The sequence below is a fragment of the Cervus canadensis genome, chromosome 22 (genome assembly GCF_019320065.1).
Source record: "Cervus canadensis isolate Bull #8, Minnesota chromosome 22, ASM1932006v1, whole genome shotgun sequence".
NCBI classification, from domain to species: Eukaryota; Metazoa; Chordata; class Mammalia; order Artiodactyla; family Cervidae; genus Cervus; species Cervus canadensis.
Window position 1 is genome coordinate 29,457,752 of NC_057407.1, and position 23,435 is coordinate 29,481,186.

General features: G+C 39.5%; 1 protein-coding gene across 8 annotated transcripts in view; it reads right to left on the reverse strand.

Annotated features, from left to right (window-relative positions):
• The window catches only part of FOXP1 (forkhead box P1), a 616,998-nt gene that overhangs the window by 217,700 nt on the left and 375,863 nt on the right, over positions 1-23,435 (reverse strand). For all 8 annotated transcript variants that reach the window (XM_043443253.1, XM_043443252.1, XM_043443246.1 and 5 more), the window contains one exon: positions 14,994-15,181. In XM_043443253.1, the coding sequence (XP_043299188.1) occupies positions 14,994-15,170 (177 nt within the window). In that variant the 5' untranslated portion in view covers positions 15,171-15,181. The remainder of the gene's footprint in view (positions 1-14,993; positions 15,182-23,435) is intronic.

Below are 23,435 nucleotides of genomic sequence, written 5' to 3' on the forward strand. Positions count from 1 at the left end.
GAAATATGTAAAAACGTGAAGGCATGATATTAAAATTAAAAAGCTATAGAATATCTACAAAAATGTCAACAGTTGCTATCTCTGTAAAATGAGATTTCACTAGGTATGCTTTTTCTTTTTCTGCTTTCTTAGTTACATCTTCTAATACTTTTTATCCAATGGACACATAATTAATTGTTCAGTAGAAAATGCCAAATAATTTTCTATTCAGTTTTCACAAGAAAACATGTGAATGACACCCATGCCTCACACAGGGCTCGCACTGAGGATCTCACTCTTGGCTTTGGCACATGGAGGTATTCTGCAGGAACTGGTGGAGTTAAGTGCCTGTCCATGCATCTCTTCCAGCATATTCCATGGCCATCCTCTAACTGTGTCAGAGTCTCTGCCATTAATTTATAGTAGTTTCATAAAATGCACCTATGGCCAGAGGACCTTTAAAGACTTTAGTGTGAAACAAATTTTTTAAATCAGCTTTTTTTTTCCTCTGTTCTTAATTCTTCAGAAACTTCCCAGTCTTTCACAAATCAAGTCAGGCCACAAGAATCAAATATCATCTCAGATTAGAACCTACACCGGGTACTTGCCAAACAATAGCCTAGGGAAGTTATTGGTTATGTGTAGTATGTAATTATTAGCTATCCTGGTTCTAGGTACTAATCCCATGAAAATTATAGAGGAAGGGCAGCAAGGAGCACTGAGACATAAAAAATCATTGCCATGTGTAAAAACTCAGATGTTAAAAAACAAAATGTGGACACAAGAATTTAGCCAGAAAAAAAAAAAAAGACATGCCAATAAAAAAGCTGCTTCTTAAAATTTGGCTGGCAGCGTCCTTCCCCTCCCCAGTGGATACTCTCAGTAAAGAAAACATGGTCGGTTTTTTCTCCCTTGACTGTATTTGATTTCCAATTAAAATTAAATATAAACTGAAACGCCACCTGGATTTTAGCAAAATCCAATCCCTGACTTCCCCCTCCTCCTTTTTCTTAAAAGAAGAACCTGGGCTTACATATACAAACATTTTGCTAAATGACCCGTGGCAAATTGCGTAATGCCAGTAAAAGTTGTGTTTTTTAAGTTATGAGCCCCAAAGATTTTATCTGAAATAAAACCCTGATTCAATTCAGATTCTGGAGACAAACTGTGTCCTTAACTCTGCCTCTAAATTTAAAACATTTGTGTGTGGGGCCCCTTCAGTAATGTTGCTAGTAGGTATGGAGGAGAAATTCTGTATTTATTAGGATATGTGTTTTCTTTTCTAAAATGGTAAATTAGGGCACTAATTGCCTATGAGAACGGATTCTCTGCCATCTTGATGTAGTGGCCAGTTTCTAAATGAAGAGCCTGGTTGTCAAACAGGCCTGTGTGCTTATTTCAGTTAATCATCTCAATGAAGGAAGACACAGGAATTCCTATATTAATGGAGAAGGGTTCCCTTGGAGGTATCCAACTTTAATATCTACAATGTTCTAAAGTGATTGGCTTTTAACATGAAGTGGTTGGAGTACACAAAAGTATGGAATAGTGTGGAGAAACCACTTGGAAGCCCCAACTTCTACCTCCAGGTTCTTACGACGACAGTCAAGCCTTTGTCATATCCTCAAAAGGCAATGAACAAGGACAGTTATGGTGTCATGAGCACATTTTAAAGGCTCCAAATGTGTCAAGGTCTTTATGTATATTATTATTCAGTATATTCATCACATGAACCCTTTCCACAAGTTATTTTTATTGCTCCATTTTACAGATGAGAAAAGTGAGCCTCAGAAAGATTGGCATAACTTGCTCAACTTCCCGCATTCAGTAAATGCTAGAGTTGGGTTTTAAACCTTTGTCAGTACAACTCCAAAATGTCTTGAACTAAACATTCTTCTATCTTTTCTAGCTCTCTAGGGCAGTGAAATAAATCTAGTGGAAACAACATGCACTGGGCAAGCAACTAGGTCTATTTGTATACGATTATCACTACAATACACGACAAAGTCCAAACCAACAAGGAGGGAACTTTGAATATGAGCAGCAGCAGGGGAATACTACACAATTGCTCAGTAACAGTGTCACCCTGAATGCAACTGCGTGACTGTTCTAAACCTGCTGCTGCTGCTGCTGCCAAGTCACGTCAGTCGTGTCCGACTCTGTGCGACCCCACAGACGGCAGCCCACCAGGCTCCCCCGTCCCTGGGATTCTCCCGGCAAGAACACTGGAGTGGGTTGCCACTGCCTTCTCCAATGCATGGAAGTGAAAAGTCCAAGTGAAGTAGCTCAGTCGTGTCTGACTCTTAACGACCCCATGGACTGCAGCCTACCAGGCTCCTCCGTCCACGGGATTTTCCAGGCAAGAGTACTAGAGTGGGGTGCCATTGCCTTCTCCATCTAAACCTGCTACACAATGCCAAACCACCCCCAGAATGGGCTACACAAGGTTATATAAGCCACATAAGACAGTGTGGATGCATCATTTCTTGTAATCTGCTGATTTGGTCAAAGACCTTCCAATGAGTATATAATGTTGTGCAAGAGTATGTAAACCTGGTTAGTGCATTTGAATAAACATAAAATGACTCTCAGGACTTATGCAGAGGACTTTATATGACCTTACTTACCAGGGTTTTCTTCAGAGCTGGCATTTATAATGCTACATTTAAGATATCCAAGAATTAATTCCAGGGACACATTGGTAAGCATTTAGAGCCAAAAGAGGAAACCTTTTCCAAATTAGAGATAGGTTACTAATGCACTTAACATTAATTAAACATAGAAGAATCTAGGAACATTTGTCAAAACACTGAACCAGCTAGCAAATCTAATTAACATGCAGTGTGGGTTGTATAGTGTTTTAATTTGGGGGGGGGGGATTGGGGTGTGCCACACATGAAACTGTAATTGCAAAATCACACAAACACACATGTATACGCACACTTTGCAGAGTGAAAGATGCTCGGGTTTATCAGACTTACAAAGGAGGGATCTTAAAATGGCGCAAAGTGTTAAGAATGGTGGAATTAAAGATACCACCTACGGCAGAAAAACCCACCTGCCTGGAAGACAAAGAGATTTTCACTAATTGGGAGATAAAGTCACCTGATAACAAACTTAGAAACAAATAAGGTAAGAAAAGAAATAAGTGTGGAAGGAAGAAAATGTCAGGCCAATGCCTTTTTCTAGAGAAGACCATCAGTTCATAAACATAGCTGCATTGAGTAAAGATCTTCAAATCTGACAACTGTTTTAAAATAAGGTCCTATGGTTTCAGTCATTCCAGCTAAAAGATGAATAGATGTGAATGAGCTAAAATTCAATATAAAAATATGTGAAATATGGACACCACCAACAAAATGACCAGTCTTGTCAGCCCTCATCTAATCTCTGGAAATCATACACTCAACTCAGGCAATGGTCTGTGTAAACAGATAGGCCCCGGACCATTTCCTGGAGACCAATCAACTCAGATGCTGGCATCCAGTATAGAAAGACCTCTGCTTATGATATGCCCCCAGGCCTTCCGCAGTAGAAAACCACTCTTGCTACTCCCCAAATTAAAAATGACAAAATAGCAAAGATACATCTCTTGGCAATTTAATATCTAAGTCATAATCCAAATCCACATAGCTCAGTATATACCCTCTATCCATTATCTCCTGATTGAAAGAGTTAAACTAAATCTGCCGGTGTGCACAAACTGAGTTACTGTTTCCTTAGTTTTATCAGTCTTCAAAAATCCCACCAACACAGACACAAATAAACTTCTTCTCTGGGTTCTTCTTTAGTCGCTAAACTGTGTCCAACTCTTTTGCAACCCCATGACTCTTTTGCAACTGTAGCTTGTCAGGCTCCTCCATCCATGAGGTTACTGAACATTTGTTGATTAAATCACACATCTGTTGATTGGTCAGATGCATCTCCTCTACAGCTTCATGTGCTTTGAAGTTTTTATTGCTATTCAATTCACATGTTTACATCTTGTTCTAGGCCAATTAGATTATGAATTTTATGAATGCAGGGACACATTCAGGATATTTCTTTGCATCTTCTAGACAACCATGGGACTACAAATATATGCTACTTTTTTATGTTAATTTTCTTTGGTAGGAGAACCATGACCAAAGAAGTCCTCTCTTGGAGTGACTCATTCAGTATCTCACTGTGCTCCATCATTTCCTTAGAAGGCTGGCTGATTATTCTTCTAAGCAACAATTCTGTCAAAACTTATCATTTGTAAGATATACTCAGTTAAATGATTAGAAAGCAACCCATATAGGTATGATGACAACTACATGTTAATCTTCCATTTCAGAAAATGCAAAATGAGTCAAATTATGAGATAAATACATATATCAATAAATGTACACTTTAGGGGAAAAATGAGGGAATGATCCTTCAGTTTTGTTACATGATACGAGAAAGTATGAGTACTAAGTTCTGGAAGGCAAATCTTGCTACATCTGCCATTCGCTAATCCAGGGTGTCAACAAACTTTTTCTGGTAAGGACCAGATTATAAGTATTTTAGGCTTTATGAGCCACACATTCTCCATGCAACAACTCACCTCTGCTGTGGTAGGGAGAAGGCAGCCACAAACAAGAAAAAAAGGGAAATATGGGGCTTTCCTGGTGGCTCAGTGATGAAGAACCCGCCTGCCAAAGCAGGAGACATGGGTTCGATCCCATGTCTTTGGGAAGATCCCACATGCCACAGAGCAAGTAAGCCCATTCTGTGCTTTAGAGCCCAGAAGCTGCAACTACTGAAGCCTGCAGGCCTTAGGGCCCGCACTCCGCAAGAGAAGTCACTGCAATGAGAAGTCTATGCACCACAACCAGAGAATAATCCCCACTCACACAACTAGAGAAAAGCCCTTGCACCATCAAAGACCTAGCACAGCCAAAAATCAGGGGAAAAAAAAATTTTTTTAAGGGGGGAGGGGGACGGCCGTGTTCCAATAAAAAAAATCTTTATTTCAAAGAGGAGGTAGCAGACCAGATTTGTAGGATTTGGCCTTCTGCATTAGCTCACCAAGCCTCAGTATGGTCTGCCGGCTTAGCACACCGCCTTTTACCTAGAATTTACCAATAAAGGTACTGACTGAAAGGCTGAGAAACAAGTTTAAAATAATTCCAGAATGCAATCCCGCAAATTGTAATTGTGAATCACTACATTATAGAATATCACCTTGACAATAATAATGGGGACTATCACATCCCCAGTTGATGCACACTGCTTCCCCTCTTATGACATGTTAATGGTACAGTATATCTATACATAAATGAACACAGCATATCCATGAAATACACTACACAAACTTGTGTAAGACAAGTGCAAATCTAAAGGGATAAATCAGTAGGTTAGGATAAAAATGCATGTTGCCAAGGCAGTTTCACTTAGTACCTTGGCAGGTTGGATTTCTATCACGTGGAAATGGAAATATCACTATGAAGAGGGAAAAAAATGAGGCAAGGTAAGCAATACTATCACAGTATTATTTATCATACACATTAGGACCAAAAATAGTCAGGAAAGAATGAACATTATGTCATTCTCCCCCAGTCTTTAACCTTGAAAAGGGTGTTGAGTTCATAGAGAGCATAGCAAGAGTCAATACAAGAGGCTATAAAAATGGAGCTACTTCTTCCTGTGCTACCCTGAAAAATTAACACACTCATTACAACAATAAAAGGCTACTTTCACCCTGTTCTAGGAAGTTACATTCTATTTTATTAAATTTTTCCAAAACTCTTTCTTCCTTTCGCTCTAAGAGGCCTGGCTCTGCTGTTGAGAAGCAAAAGACATTTTACGCACAATTTTCCTCTACTAGAAAGAGGTATATTGTGCCCTTCAGTGAACATAAAATTGATATTATCATCTCTTAGTTTATATCTCACTACTTAACCTTCAGATTAAAAGTTATTGGATTTGAATGACTAAGAAGACATCATGTCACCTTCCCTTCAATGTGGAGAGAGGGGTGTTGGGGGCAAGAAAAGGTACAATGTTAAAATACCAATTTAGATCAGCTGACACTTTGCCTTTTTTGACAAGCGACTGTGATACTGACAATTACATATGGTTGCCTGAATGAGAAAGTGTGTAATAAACAGTCTACTTTAGGAAACTTTGCGGAAGATCAATCTGCATCAGGAAATTCATTTTATTTTGGGTAAAGAAGGCACAGTCTAAAAATAGGGATAAAAGAGTTAATTCAGAGAGAACCTCAGGGTTATCAACTTCACAAAATGAAAAATTCTAACCCTTCCAAAGCCAGTATTTGCACTGTCAGTTTATGCAGAAGATACTGTAAAATACTCTCTCAGGAAAGATTAAAGGGAAAGAGCCTCCTTCCCTCCATCCATCTCTATGCAGGGCTCATCTTCAACTCACAAACAAGGCTGGCTCCCCCTTAGCAGTTGAATCTATAGCCCCTAAATGGGTTTTCCAATAGGGCCAGCTGTTTAATAATTACACATTGTATTTTTCCAACAAAGGAAACACAACAGGCACCCCTTCACCTTAAAACAAAAAAATTATTCATTCTAAGAAGCCTGTGTCAATATGAGACACTTTATCAAAGATCTAACTTGGTAGTTTTGTTCTCTAAGAGAGATAAGCACATTCCCTGATCAATAGGAACATAAGCAGTTTATCAGCACTTCCCATGTGACTTCTGGAAGATATACTCATTAGTAAATGGCGTAGGCTAAAGGGAAAATATTTGATAATTTTAATCTGAATAAACATATACAATCAAACAGCGAGACAGAGTGACACAGGAGGGTGTCTTTTTTTTTTTTTTAAAACAGCCTTTAAACAGAGATTTTTCCAAAATAAACTCACTCTTCATATACAAATTATGTTTGTGCTCTCTTTATCATATGATAACCGATTAATGACTGGCAGAAAGGAGCTTGCCTTCTCCTCCCGCTGCCCTTCTCTCTTCATTGCACGGTGCACCACGCTGCCCGTCAGAGTGGGAATCCTGAGTCACCCCTCACAGTCCCACTCCCCGACACGCTCACATCTCCTGTTTTCAAAAGGTGCTATTGATTTGCCAGTTCACCCCGCACCCCCTCTTGTGACCCAGGCCTTCCTTTCTCTTTCCATTTCATTCATTCGCAGTCAGAGGACTGTTCTCCGCCCAGTCCTGTGCTCCGTGCTGAGGAGCAGCGAGGGATGAGGAAGGCTCACCCGTGCCCTTATGCGGCTGACAGCTGACCAAGGGCTTCAAACGCAGGGAGAGAAATGCGGGGGACAAGGCGGGGTCAGCAACACGGCACCCTCGGGTTCAGCTAGGTGCTCTGTGACCCACAGGGATGGGATGGGATGGGTGGGATGGGAGTGGGAGGAAGGCTCGAGGGAAGGGATATATGTGTACGTACAGCTGCTTCACTTTGTTGTATAACAGAAAAAACACTGTAAAGCATTTATACTTCAATTTTTTTTTTTTTTAATCTACAAGAAAAAAAGATTGGGAAAAAATCAAAAGAATAATGATACTTAGTGACATGGAAATTACATAAAATTTGAATTTCAGTGTCTATAAATAAAGCTCTATTGCAACACACACACACAAAACTAAGAAAACCAAACCAAACAAAAAAACATGGCACCCTCAATGACGTGAGGCAAGGGTTAGTGTCCCATTACTAAACCCAGGACCAACAGCAATGGTCTTGTCACTACTACTCATCTTTCCTGAGTCTCTTTCCTGCTACGCCAGGCCCAACTTTATTTTTTACCATCAGTCCACCTCCTCTTGTATAGCCTTTCTTTCAGCTTGGAAACCTCCCCTGGCTTAGAAACTCTACTTTCACACAAACTGAACTCAATTTACCTTCTAACCACCTTCACATCACTCTCAGGCTTACTCATCAGACTCCAACCAAATAAACTCCCAAGTTACTCTGCCCTGCTTCCCCAGCACCTCACACATGAGTGTGGTCCTCACATTTCCTTACACACAGGCATGGCATCATAACGATTAAATGAAAACAGGAGAGTAAATAACTGTAAGAAGTTGAAAGCTAAGAAAGAAGGTTAGATGTCCTGTAGTCCATTTAGTAGCAATCTGGACCAAAACTGAGTCCAGGCCAGTACGTGAAAACTCTCTTCAGTAAATTTTCTTGTGAGAGAGGAGAAAAAAAATCGTTTTATTTCCACAAACCAAATCAAACACAGTATTTAGCAAAGAGTCTCTGGAATGTTACAAGTAACACTTCATAATTACAATAGATTTGAGTTCAAAGACCAAGTGATGAAAAGAAACTTTCTAATACGGGGTTCAATTCCCTATATAAACTTCCTTTCTGCTGCTCCATCCACCACGTGCATTTATATTGCTCTTCTACTTTGTCATAAAAGCAGTCACCTTCTAACCCTTTTTATCAAGCAATCTATGCACTAGCTAAAAGTACACTAGACTCCATCAGGCGAGCTATAGGTTTACATTACACAAACATACCAATTCTGCCTGTTCAGCACTAGTTGTCAATAAAGGCAGGCACTTGCAAAACAGCAAAGTAGGCTACTTGCCTTCAGAGAACAGATAGGAGCCTGCCAGTTTTGCAAAACAAACTCTTTGCAATCACCAAAGCTAATCTGTCAACAAATTACCATTAAAGTCATTCCTCCTGAAAGTTCAAAAAGAGATTTCTGACTAGGCAAGAGATAGGGAGTAGTTTTTTTGTTTTTTTTTTTTATTAGCTCACAGGTCAAGACTGAAAATTACCTTCTCAAAGTAGCAATGCTTTTTCTTCAAGTCAAGAGGGTACACTTCACTCATAATGAAAAGCAGCATCTGGGTCTCTATTACCACGCTCTCTTATGTACATGACACTTTTTTTTTTTTTTTCTGTTTCCTGGTCCATCTTAATTTTCAATGGAGAGATTAATGACACACAACTGCTGTTCAGAAATTAGAACGTGAAAGAACTTCATACAAGGTTCAATTTCTGCACTACATAAATCTTTGACAACAATATTTAGATGGAAGGCAGGTCTAAACAACAGAGGAGAGAACTAAATATAGCATTCAGGGTGCAAGATGCCTTTTCCAGAAATAGCCACAAAAGGAGTTGAGAAAAAGTATAAGTTTGTTATTGTTGTGCCTGCCTTTTATTCGCAGAATTATCTGAATTCCTGTCTCAGTTTCATTTTAATCTGGTTTTTTGCTAACATTTCAGTGGCACTGATTCCTATAAAATATGTTTGACCATCAATACGTTCTATAATATTTGAACTCTATCTTGTGTCTTCAAAGAGTCTATCTGAACAGAGCAATTCCTTTAAAATTTCTTAATTTTATAATTTAAAATTATAGCTTGGGTCTTCACCCACTAGTGAAGGAAGGTGCTGGCTCTTATCATAGTCCCCAGGCCCATGAGGGCATTTAATAAATGAGTAATCTCAAGACTTCCCTGGTGGTCCAGTGGTTAAGACTTCACCTTGCAATGCAAGAGGTGGTGCAGGTCTGATCCCTGGTCAGGAAGTTATGATCCCACATGCCTCACAGCCAAAAAAATTAAAATACAAAATAGAAGCAATATCTTAACAAGTTCAATAAAGACTTTAAAAGTGGGCATCAAAAAATCTTCAAAAAATATGAATAATCTCTTCTTCTATACTTTATTCTGAAAGCTTCCCTCTTAGGACACAGATATGCTGAACATATTTACCCTTCCAGTGGCATCCAAAGACCTTCCCTTTTCAGATACAGTCCCTGCCTGCTATGGGAAAGTCCACTTGAGAGGATTCCGTAAAAAGTTCATAAGAAATCATTTTCAAAGGAAAATACCGAATGACAAGGCTGAACTGGCTACTGATAGTTCATCTTTGCATCTATAGATCTACACCTAATCACCCAGGCTTCTCTCTGTAGAAGGGGAAACAAGGCCAAAGATGATCAGTGGCATCTAACACAGCCCTCCAGAGGAAGATGGGGAAGAACCAGAAACTAAGGGAGGGTCCCTTTAATACGTGCTTCCTGCCCATCCAAATACTGACAGCTACGTCTTCCAGGCGTCTGTTACCACAGAGGCAGTTACAATTTGAAACACTGGTAGGACATTCTTCCAGTTCTGTTTAATACCCACCCACTAGTAACCTCAGTAACAAATACTAGAGGAAGGGATTAATTCTGCCATCCTGACAAGGAAGAGAATTTCTGAGTGTCTCTGGTCCTCTGTCATGACTAATCTTTTGCCTCCTTCAATGGCTCATTGGCAAAATTCAACCCAATGGAGCCTCCCCTCTCTCTTCCATGATCTGGCAGAAGCTCCTTGTCCTTTCTACCTTTTCACCTCCTTAATAGTCACCGAATGTTTCTCTTTTTCTTTTACATTATTAATGTGAAACATGTACCTTAAACCGAATGTCAAAGAAGCTATATGAAGTTAATACATCACTTAGCCACAACTCTCCAAATAATACAGTTTTGAATTCCACATATAGTTTATCTTATTTAAATGTCCTTCTCACAGACTACTTCTAAACTGCCCTTCTCATATAAAATGATAACCACACCTAAAAACTCTAGCAACCAAAGCTCTCCCTACATTGATTTGCAGACAATAAAAGTGCCAGGTGGTACCCCCCCCAAAAAAAGAAAAGAAAAAAAGCCCATCATTAAATGGAATGTTGTTAAGAAATCACTGTTTTATTTAAGAGCTATTCATTTTTATTGAATAAACATTTTCTAGTATGCATTCTGTTAATTGACCTGACAGCATATGCTGTATATGGAGAAACTTCTAAACATTATGCTCTATGTAATATGCTTATCTGAAAAAGCTCTCATTTGCAGCAATATGGAAATAAAATTCTGCTTTCTAAAATTCAAGACTTTTAAAATGCATTAATCCACACAGTTTGTGAAATTGCTCTGGACATTTTAAAATCCTTCCTTTAAGGGAAGAAAAAAAAACTTTAGTAACTGGTAATAGTATTTGTTGCTGAGTTTCATAATGGAGTAGTCGGTATCCAGTAGAGAACTTTTACAGACCTGGAAATGGGGCAGGCATAATAGGAAATAAAAAGCAGTGATGGGATTGGGTAGAGAATTATTCAAGGGCTAAAAGAAAATGTTCAGAAACTCTATCAAATTATATTATTAGAAAACTATTGTTATAATAGTTTCATGGTCCAGATATAAGTAGAGTTGAAGCATTACAGAATAATACATTTAGTATTAAGGAAGGGAGCCAGTTTCTGAGTGTGTGGGTGGGCTTCTTCAGCTAATGGTAGCCCCTCTCCTTGGCTGATGGCTTCTGAGTGATGATGGCAACATCCAGACCAGAATCACCAACTCCGTTGCCTAGAAGGCACAAGTCAGCCAAGGTACTCGGTGGGTACTCAGGCCGACTGCAGGGCTATGGGCTCCTTGACTTAGTAACAATTCATCTCCAACAACAGTTACCCTTGTAGGAATACTGGCCAGGGTTACCAGATCAGATCTTTCAAGAGAAAATGGAAAAGCCAGATTTCCCCCATTTCTCTAGGCTGTCAACAACATAATTAAAAAACAGCAACAGCAATTCTGTCTGGACCCAATTTAGCCAATCTACAGACCAAACCCAGAACAGAAGCCACTCACTCCACAGCGAATCTTCGTGAAAGCTCTCCATTCTGAAAGGGCACTTGTTCTCATTCGTAATTATCTTTGGTAACACGGATCAAAGGTGGAAAGGCTTGCATTTATTTATTTTAAATCTTGGCACTAGGTAAAAATTCTCCCTATACTGTCAATGACTGCACTGGAGCAACTGGAAAATCCTAGAACATTCAGTTTCATACACAGCATAATTAACTCATTTTTATACCAAGCCTTTTAAGCCAGATCTTTTTGTTCCATGGACTTCTAACATATTTTACAGTTCTAATTCTCTTCCAGTGTCCTACATTAATCAAAGCTGTAACCCCTGTTGTCTTTGTACTACAGAATCAGAATGTGCCCCTGGCGAGGAATGGGGGAAAAGTCAACAGGAATTAAATTTCAGTGCAACTGTTTACTCAACTGTGGCCTGCAGTTATTGAAATTTTATCCATGGTTTTGTGTGACTACCGCAGTAATGAATTCAGCATGGCTGTGATTTTCTCACTGCTGGTATTCTCACTTCAAGTAAAAACCTGTAGAATAAAAATGACGAAAACAACCCATGTCCATCACGTTGACGTTCAGATAACTACAAACTGTTTAACTGTTGCAGTTTCAGTCTGGAAGAAAACTCATAATATGACTCCCATAAAACTTTCTGAATCCTTTTTTTTCTTATTTCATCTACAGATTTTCTTTCCCCCAACAACCTGTTAAGCGCCTCATCGTACATTTAAGGCAGTCACACAGCTGTCAGTTGTTTTATTTTAAAAGACTCAAAAGGCCTGCCAACCACAATATATGGAGTTTCAGGCACAATGATAGACCCAACTGCTTTCTTCCTTCCCAAAACATATCAGAGGCAATTAGAAATAAAATTGTTATAAAAATATTAAAAGCACTTCGAAGTACAATCAAAAGGTATTGACCTGTATATCAACTACCCAAACAACATACTCTCTAAAAAGTGGTCAGAGCCAAGATAAAAGAGGGGAGACATGAGTAACTAATTTTGCGGCTGATGGTTTTCAAGGAAGATGCTGTTAAAATGTATATGTACATGAGCAAAATAATTCAGAAAGAGAAAAACCAATATTGTATATTAGCGTATATATATATGGTATCTAGAAAAATGGTACTGATGAATCTATTTGCAGGGCAAACAGATGCAGATGTGAAGAATGGCCTCGTGGAGACAGTGGAGAGAGATAGGTTGGGACGAGCTGAGAAAGGAGCATTGACCTATATGCACTATCCCGTGTAAAATAGAAGCCAGTGGGAAGCTGCCGTGTAACACAGGAGGCCCCGCCTGGTGCTCTGTGATGACCTAGAGGGGTGGGATGGGGTGAGGGTGGGAGGGAGAGTCTCCAGAAGGAGGGGAAAAGCTTAGAGTTATGACTGCATCACGCTGCTGCAAGGCAGAAACCAATACAATGTTGTAAAGCAATTATCTTACCATTAAAAAATAAACTAATCTTTAAAAAAATGAATGTATATTACCTTCTTCTGTGAGGTCAACTTGTGATGGCTGTTAGTGGCGTAGGAGGGAGGGGTGTGTATGTGTGTGTCTGTGGCATAAAAGTAAAGTTTTTGGCTGGCTTATGACTTTGAGATGGTAGATGATTTTCAGTTATTTAAATAAAAATCAGAACAAGTTAATTTTCCATTTATCCAACTGACATGCTCTAAATACTAATTACTCTGTGTTCATACCACATCAGGCCATGGGGTCACAAAGAGCCGGACACAACTGAAGTGACTCAGCATGCGCTCATGTATGCCACATCAGTCAATAGCCCCACTTCAGCTGCTCCATAAAGAAACAGTTGATCTTGGCCTCTGTTTGGTAAGGGCACAGAAAATGGCAAACCAGTTACCAACTTATTACGAATATAACCACAAATATCTGAGAATATCACACAAACACACACACACACAAATACATGGATCCCTTTCTACCACTGATAGGTCTTGTCACCAATGTCACTGGTTAGGATTTGGCCATTTGCAGTACTGCAAATACCCCAAGTTTACACACAGTCCACATCATAAATCCCAGCTGATGGGATGCTCAGGAAGCGGGCACTATTGAATTTGAGCTGCCACTAAAAGAGAGATCAAATCACTTCAAGTCTCTTTCTCTCTTTTCTATTTTTTCCCCACAGATTCCACTGTCTCAAGCTGGTTCCAACGGTTTCTGACAGACTAACAAGCTAATCATTCCTTATTGGTAAAAATTCTTAGAAAGGAGAAAATAATACATGTTTTTAGAGACCGCCAAATGCTATCTCTCTAAAACAGGAAGGGACTGACTGCCTTAGTTTCTCTGCTACAGATTCCAAGCAAATGGTTTGAGAAAAGGTTTGCATTTTTCCTTCTTTATCCCAACCCCCAACAATGTGTTTGATTCAGAAAGGGCCAAAGATTTACCATTCTTTTGTCACCTTTTTCCCAAATTACTTTGTATTTAATAAATGAATCAAACACTAAAATTCAACAAAAATCATTCATGATCATTAACAAAATCATTAACATGATCAACAGTCCACTATTTCCTAATTCCAAGAGAGGCTGTGAAAACAATGCTTATCTTCAAGCAAATGCTATTTACTTACTTGAATTTGCATCAACACTTTGGCCACCCAGCAACATTCACCTTGTCACACCTTTTACCATTTGGAAATATTTTACCAGTCAATTACAGTTACCCATATAAATGCCTACAAAGGATATAACAAGAATGAGTATGTCCCAACTTTGGGACATTTGGGGTAGCCACCAATAAGAGACACTTTAAAACAGTAATAAGATTTAGTCACATACCAACTGTTGTATGGATATAAGAAACATTTGGAAGTGGCCTATCTCCCTAAACTCTGCATAGCAGCAAGCAATTTCTTACACCAATGCCTGCATTATTGATGTCTCGTTATCTACCCAATTTTGCTTGGGTATTTCTCCTTATTTCTACTCTCCTGTTTCAACTACTTTTCTCACTTGTAGCCCTTGTTTCTCCTGTATCCTTGACCCCTTATTTGTTTCCTTCTTCCTAAGGCCTAATAAGTCTACTTATTGTATTTTATCTTTGTTTACTCAAGCATTAGGAACCATCTCTCCAAAGATTCATGTTATTCCAAGTAGTTAAACTTTAGGCTGGCATATTAGGGGCTCCAAGGAAGTGGCCAGAGGTCCACCTGATCTCACTTTCAACAACCATTCCCCAAGACAGAGGGGCCTCCCAAGACTGAAATGACAAAAGCTTGAGAATTGGTGTCTTAAAGCCAATGGCGGGGGCCCTGGCGCACAAGTGGCTTAAAAGATACTGCATACAGTCAGACAGCCGGGTGAGTACCAGACGGTCCCGGTGGTCAAGTGTGCGGTGAAACAGTAGCCCGACCCCCGGGCCCAGTACCTGCTGCTGCTGCTGCACGTGGGCCAGGTCGGCCGTCCCCACGTCCACGGCCGGCGTCTCCCCGTTGGACCGCCCTTCCCGAAGACTGCCGCACTCTAGTAAGTGGTTGCCGCCGCTAGACCCATTCTGGATGGCTGAACTGTTACTTTTTGTCTCAGTCCCAGATTCTTGCATCATGACTCAAAAACCTGATTTGCAGGAGGGAGCCAGGGAGAAAGAAAAAAGCAGCTGTTAGCACAGTTGTTGTACATAAGGAGAAGGGCCCTGCCTCCAGTGCTGCCAAAATCTGTAAACAGTTGTCATTTTCTTTCACTCAACTTATCCCTTAGTAGTGGGCCAATAGTCTAGTTTCTGAAGATGGAACTGTTGGTCCAAATTCAAGTTTTAAAGGACCCACTGTATAGCACAGGGAACTCTACCAATCTTCTCTAACGGCTTCTATGGGAAAACAATCTGAACCAGAACAGACATATGTATGTGTACAAGTGAATCACTTTGCTATACACCTGAAACTAACACAGCATTGCAAAACAACTATACTCTAATATAAAATAGAAATTAATTAAAACCTTTAAAACAAAAGCAAATTCAACTTTTAGTAGTATTGTTCTATGTATGCTATCTTTTGCCTCAGAAAAAAAATAGACGTTGTCAGATGAACTTAGAATTTATGGTTAAATTCCTGTGATTATATCTGGATGTTTTGCTCAAAAACCAGTAAGTCATTTCATTCAGTGTATTAGGTGTAACATTTAATTTTCGTATGTATAGGCTCTGTATGATGTATTACACTCTTAGAGAAGTATTTTCCAAACGTAGTCTATCAGGAGATAACGCACCTTAGCAAGAGGCCCCCTGAGGTATTAATTCATGCTGAAAACCCTTACAGTCAAAACCCCAAAAGCGTTCTAAAGATTTGCACTCCCTGGAATCATTCAAATATTGGAACTTTTCAAAACTGGCCATTCCAGTAAGATAGGCTACTTTGCGAGAGGGAGGGGGGAGTCGCAACTTTTCAGAGGCTAAATAAATTGACTCTTGTCTTTGTCTTATGGTTAAAATTGTCCTGAGAAGTCCCATTCAAAGTTACGTGTTTCTCATGCTGAATTCCTAACATCTGGTCTGGTTTAAGGTATGAAAGGTCTAGGCTCTCTTATGCTTATTTCGGAGAAAATGTTGCCTAGGCAGATTAAAAAAAAAAAGTTCTGAATTTGAAAGTGTAAAGTGCAAGTCACTCAGTCGTGTCTGACTCTTTGCGACCCCATGGACTATCCAAGTCCATGGAATTCTCCAGGCCAGAATACTGGAGTGGGTAGCCTCTCCCTTCTCCAGGGGATCTTCCCAACCCAAGGATCAAACCCAGGTCTCCTACATTGTAGGCAGATTCTTTACCAGCTGAGCCACAAGGGAAGCCCGAATTTGATAGTACTAAACATCAAAAATTTTTTAGAAGATATATATAAAGGATTGCATAAAGGAATATTATAGTAACCCCCCCCCCTTTATCCACAGGGGATACGTTCCAAGATCCCGAGTAGATGACCACTGAACCCAATATACACTGTGTTTTCTCCTACACATACATAAGGTAAAGTTTAATTTCTAAGTAAGAGATTAACGGTGATAACTAACAATAAAAGAACAATTATAACAATATACTAGGGTGAAAGTTATATGAGTATGGTCTCTCTCAAAATATCTTGCTGGACATATTTAATGCCTTTTCCAGCTTACATAAGCACTTTTCTGACACTATGATCACAACTTCTGCTGTTCAAAGTACAAGAGCAAAACTAGTATGCCCTTCTATTTTCTTCATCACAAATTCATGGATAGAAGATTGGTTCTACACCACATGATTTTTTTCTTTCCTTACTGAGAACTTTCACTTTTTCACTTAAAGCACTTTACGGCTCCTGTTTGGCACATCCGAAGTACCAGCATCACTAGTCTTGCACGTACTTGAAAACGAGCCCTGCGATACATGGATACAACTGAGATGGCTACTGAATGAAAATGGCTGGGAAAGGCTGGGCAAAAGGATGATTCCAGTCCTGGGGAAGTAGGAGCAGGATGGCGAGATTCCATCTCACTGAGAAAGGTGTTGAATCTACAACTTAAGAATTGCTTGTTTCTGGAATTTTCCATTTAATATTTTCAGACTGAGGAAAACAAACCTCAGAGAGTGAAGCTGTGAATTGGGGGGCGGGGGGACTACTTAAGACAAATTCGGTCTGACGTCAGAGTTCTTAGCTATGTGTTTTCTTAAAGCTGAGGTAAAGGAAGGGCCAAACAACGAACATTTTCAGGTCATGCTCCAAGCTGAGGCCGGACACAAGCAATAATCACTAAAGGGAGATGGTGATTCAAACAACCAAGCTAGGGAATGCCCAAATAATTAAGACAACTGGGAAATACCAATCTTAGATAAAAGGGCATAAAACTTTTACACAAATTGATTCAAATCACGGATGACACATGTACACACAGTGTTACAGATTCCTGCCCCACAGATGAAATATGGGACAACACGCACATTTAAACACTCTATAAAAATCTTTATAGGAGGTTGTCTTCCTGTAAGACATTGGTTTAAGTCTGTTCTATACTCATACAAAAACAACTGGGAAAATTAAAAACACAAAAATCCATATCTTTTTTCCTTTCCGTGCATAGTATAATCCAATGTAATGACAAATTTCATAAACCCAGAAGACATATACACACGCACACACATTAAAGTTAATCCAATTCTGAACTGGATTAAGAATGGCATTTTTTGTTAACAGGTGGAAAACAAACTCAGACACAACAGCTGATTCACTCTTGTCTCTTTAGATCAGATATTTCAGTGATTATAGTCCTTTAAAAATTACATTCATATCTTACTGTCTGCAGAGTGAAGAATCTATCAAAAAAGAACTAAAACTTTAAGATGCAAGAACCAGGCAAAGCAAGTATCTAGTTCATCACCAAAAAAAAACCATCAAATTTCTGAAACATAGGTATTTTTTTGTCCCCCAACATTTAAGTTTCTCTCTCATAAACTTTCCCACATGTACAGAAGCTAAGAAAAAAAAGTGTTTAAGGAAATAGTCATTTTAGCACTGAGCAAGGAAACCCATTTAGGTTTTAGGGTATGTCACAAGCATATCTAAACAAAAAAGGAAAAAAAGGTTTTAAACCTTCCAGAAAGCCTGTCCATTTCAGGGGTTTCCCACTCCGCAAAGACAATTGTTTTTGTCTATACCTAAACTCTACACCTTCCTTCAGAATGGGACATATTTAGCCAAATAGCCCGTCCTCAGGAAGCAGCGCCACAGGTAAAATGCTGCTTTCAAGTCACATTGACCGTTGGGCTCCCAGATCTGAAGACAAGAGTCAGAGACTGACCCAGCTCCCTTTTCCTGGGTTTGACAACATCGCGGTGGGTGGAGTCAGAATAATATCCAACACACAATCTGATGAGAAGGTTTGCTCCATGCAGTTCCACAGAAGACTGCCAAGTCCTCCAGCACAAGTTTCGCAGGCATCAAGCCAAGCAGCTTGGCTTGGGGACCAGGTTTGTGAGAGTGCAGGCTTTGGGATCGAAATTGCATAAAGGATTATTTTGGTCCGAGGATGTCCTTAATTAGTCAAGTGCTAACAGTAGTATGTTGGTTGGAAGATTTAAATTTTGCTATAATCTCCCACACCAATCAGGAGAAAACAGGTTTTTTGAAAAGCACATGTGAAAAAATGAGGAGTGTCGATGTCTAAGAATGTTTCCAACAATATCTGGGCTGGCAGTTTTTTCTTTCTATGGAACGTTTCAAGCCATTTAATAAGGCTTTTCTATTCGTATCATATGCACAAACTACAAAGCCCTCTGATGTACTTTCAAACACAGAAGAATTCTATGAGGGAGAAAAGGCTATTCCCATTTTACAGATAAGAAAGCTAAACCTCAGCAAGTTAGGCAGACATGAACTTGTCCATTCCATAAAGGATGAGCAAATTTCCAATTTGCAAAGTGCTGCACTAGGTAGTGAATTAGGACATCTACACAAAGAAAACACAGTCAATACCCAAAAAGACAACGACGAAGGTGGCAGGCAGACAAGGAAAAAACATCTGAAGTACAAAGCTAAAGGTGTCAGCATGCCAGCCAACCACTGTACTTGAGTTTTTTCTACTGAATTTTACAATTTTAGACTCCTCTAAAGCAAGTCACAGGAGAGGTATCTCTGTTCTCTGGCTTAGAAGGCTGAACTCTCTTGGGTGCTTGTCACAAGAACCGAGTGTGTGTGACCTCCGCCTCCCTCTGGGACATCCTAGAACCAATGATCTGCTTTGCTCCATAGCAAACCGAAAACAAGAAGGGACAAACAATCATCCAAAGAGCCTAAACAGGAAAGGCATGGCACCTGAAGGGCACGGCCACGCCATACCTACCAACAAGTCCTTTCTCCAAAAACAAAAGCCAAACCTTCCTCCAGCCTTCTCTGAAGGAGCTGGGCGTGTTTAAATCACATATGATCCATTCAACATAACCGCACAAAAGCTGATGCTACCATCACACAGATGTCGGAAAGCTTACGAAAGCCAAAATGGCCCGCTTCTCATCTTACTTGGAAACATTACAGCGCTACTGATTTCAAAAGATCGATTTTTGTGCTGGAGGGACTTGTAGGAGGGATAAGAACTGAGTTTAGTGTGCTTATTTATTGTCGTTGCCAATAGAGCTGCTCTCTGGAAGTATTCTGGAAAATTCATAATGTCCAGGCCAATGTATTTATAGTAAATGAAAGCAATGCTTTCTTATTATGATTATTTCCTTGGTTACAGTGTTGATGCTGAAAATTTAAGGAAAATAAAACCCTTGTTATCATGCTTGTGAAAGATTTTAAGCTAACAAAAAGTTCAGTCTTGATTCCAGGGCAGTTAATTAAGGTTGACCAAGTCAGGCAGAAGTAAATTAACTTGGCTGATCAATTATTTATATGAAGCAGAATAAATGCCCTTAAAGAACTTGGTCTGTTCATGAAAGGATGTGTAAATTAAACTAAACATAGTTTTGTAAAATATATTTATATGTCTATGGGGAGAGGAGAAGAAAAGTTAACTGCAAGATCACTTTTTAGGAAAATGATTAAGAGTGATTACACGGTCCTTCTCCCACTCCATCCCCTCCTCCTCCCCCACCCCCCAAAATACCCTCTTTCTCATTGTTCATCCATGTGTGAGGACGAAGGAAAATGGTATGCACTTTGAAGAGACAAGAGAGGCTTTGAAGAAAAAAAAAAAAAAAGGAAGGATGGAAAGGTGAAATGAAGGAAGTGATGCAGGGAAGGAGGACTAGGAGAACTCTACAAATGGAGAGACTATGTGAGTGTCTACACAAGCAGACCTCAGAGACACTGCAGGCTTGGTTCCAGACTGTGGCAGAAAAATGAATATCTTAATAAAGCAACTATCACAATAAAGCGAGCCACACACATTTTTTGGTTTCCCAGTGCATAGAAAAGTTCTGTTTCTACTCTATTGTAGTGTATTAAGTGTGCAACAGCATTGTGTCTGAAAAAAAGTATTCTGTTAATAAAAATACTTTAATTAAAAACCTTTATTGCTGAAAAATGCTACCCACCATCTGAACCTTCAACAAGTTTTAATCTTTATTGCGACAGTCATATAAAAAAACCACTGATTACAGAGCACTCTAATAAGTATAGCAGTAATTTTAAAAATTTGAAATACAGTGAGAATGACGAATTTGTGATACCAAGACACAAAGTGAGTAAAATCTACTGGGAAAAAATGGGGCTGATAGACTTGTTGGATACAGGGTTGCCAAAACCCGCCAATTTATAAAAAGGAAAATGCAGTGTCTGTGGAGCACAATAAGGTGAAGTGCAATAAAAGGAGGGTATGTCTGTATTTTCCAAATCTCGATCATGTGGCTCTGACTCCATTATCAGTTAGACTCCACACAGGGTTTGTAGATGAGTTAAAAGAGACAGTGACAGCCAGCCTAGTTCTTCTTCGAAAGAAGTACACTTTAACATCCTCACGGTTGCAGCATGAAGATTCAAAAGCGTTAACAATCATTTCCACATGGTTCAGGAAAGAAAAAATCATACCTGTCTGTATTTAGAAATAAAACCAACACACACTTTCGGGTCTCGTTAGATAAATGACCTATTCCCTTTAAATGTGTGAAGGACTTACCTCGCCACACCATGGACACCAAGGAGTTTGACGGTGTGGCTGAGGGGAACTTACTCCCCATCGTAGTTCAGTGGAGTGACCTGGGGACTAACCCACCTGTTACTGTCACTTCCTCTCATTCAAGTCAGGAAATCAAACACCACAAGTATCTAGATGGAAGTTAGGGCCTCCATGTGGAAGAGGGGTCTACATTTCCCAGAGAGAGACACAAGCTTCCCAATCTTTCACCCTTTACCTGGAAAGATGCTACTGGGGCAGGTGGCAGTGAGGAGATATAGGGCGGCGGAGCGGATTACTGGAAGCGGGTGAAGAACGGGCATGATGGAAGGGCCACAACTGGCTCCGAGCTGCTTACTGAACGACTGTCTGCAAGTGGCAGTCTCACAGCATACTCTCAGAGATAAAAGAAGGGGAGGAGGGAGAACAGGAGAAACGGGCTGACCACAGCTGATGGTTTTCTCATCTGAGAGCACTTCCACAAACTGTCTTTGAACCCTTTAGACACACTTCTGTCCGTCCGCTGACCCCACCAGCAGCAGTCCCATTTCATGGAGCAACCGTCCTAGAGCCAAGTTAGGGTAGAGAAGTCAGAGTGCTAACTATGCTGTGAAGGCACCATCTTCCAAAACCAAATTTTCATAATTATAACAGAAAGGCGTAAATTTTCTAATGCATGGCAGTTCAAAAAGTAATCAAGGGAATGAGCCGGAGGGCTATTTTAATGTATGCAAAGCTAGTGACCCACAGTAAATGGGAAGTAAGCCACAATGAATACAAAGTAATGCATACAGACTGAAGTCCTGGTCTGATGAGGGACGGCTAAAATTAACACCCAATTAATTTCCGAATTGACAAACAAATGAAACCCATAAATCTACTTTCTCATTAATTTTCTCGTGGTATAATTTAAAGCAGTAATATGAGGGCAAAAATTGAGCATTATCCATCATAAATATCAAAAAGATAGCACTGTAACACCATAAATTATGCATATTACCTGTTGTTAAAAATGATTTATGTATTATCAACTTTATCATGCACTGTACACGTCTACATCTATCTTTAAAAATCTGGAATTTCGTGTAATACTTAAGGAAGAAAAAGTTAAGGAGCAACAAGGTGGTCAAAAGCATCTTAAAAAAAAACAACTGGTGACTTATTTAGTCATATGGGAGCATCTAGGGTAAAACTGGAATCTTGATCGGTCTCAGGTTAGTATGGAGAGAATATTATGCAGCTGATGGGCTGGAAGGAGAAATAAATAAGCTCCGAGAACATCCCTCCTAGGAAGCACTGGCATTTGGGGACTAAAGGAGTTACTCCTCTCTCTGGCTTTCAAGAATGCAGGAAACACAGGGTTTGGTGTGAGAAAGGAATGGGTACAGGCAACAATACAGTGGATGCATCTAGAGAGCCAGAATCCCTAACAACAGGGATTCGGTGAAACAAGGAATTGAGGTCAGTTGCTGAGAAACTTGAGATGAAAATTCTGTTCACTGTTAATAGGAAATAATTCATAACAATAATACTATAAAATTTATAATAACAGTAATAATATAGCTCTCTTAACCTTTATAGTGCAAAGGAGGGGGAAAAAAAGAAATAAGAACTAGTTTGTACTTATCAAACTAGAAGCACTTTTATTTATCAATTAAATGGAAGAAAAAGCATCCCGGTTAAAATGATTTCCTTCTGCACTCTCCATCTCCATTTGTTTAATAAGAATTAAAAAGCACAAAATTCCTTTATCTCCAACTTGACTTTCAGACACGCCTTGCACATAATAGGAATCCAATATATAACTGCTGAATTTTTAACTAAATGATTACACAACAGAAAAATTCAAGTCCAACCTCTCAATCAAATGAGATCAAGAGTCACCACCTTTTATGTTGCTTCTTTTAAAATGTTCTGTTTCCTGTACTCAGGAATGACTAACTGTTTTGGAGTTCTAAAACTCAGAAAAGAACTTCAGCCATTAAATCATTTTAAGTCTTCACAGAAGTAAGACTGTCCCAGTTTGCTGAAAATATAATCAACCAATGAAAAACTTCACCAAAACCCATGGTGAACATGTAATATACATGAGGATAATTCAGAGGCCTGGAGATGGTAAATAACAGGATGTTTAATTTTCCCTGTAATTCATGACTCGGAAGAGAGTTAGTAGAATAAGGTTGAAATAAAATGATGGTCTTGACAACAACAACAAATGATTTCTCCTTTCTACCAGGT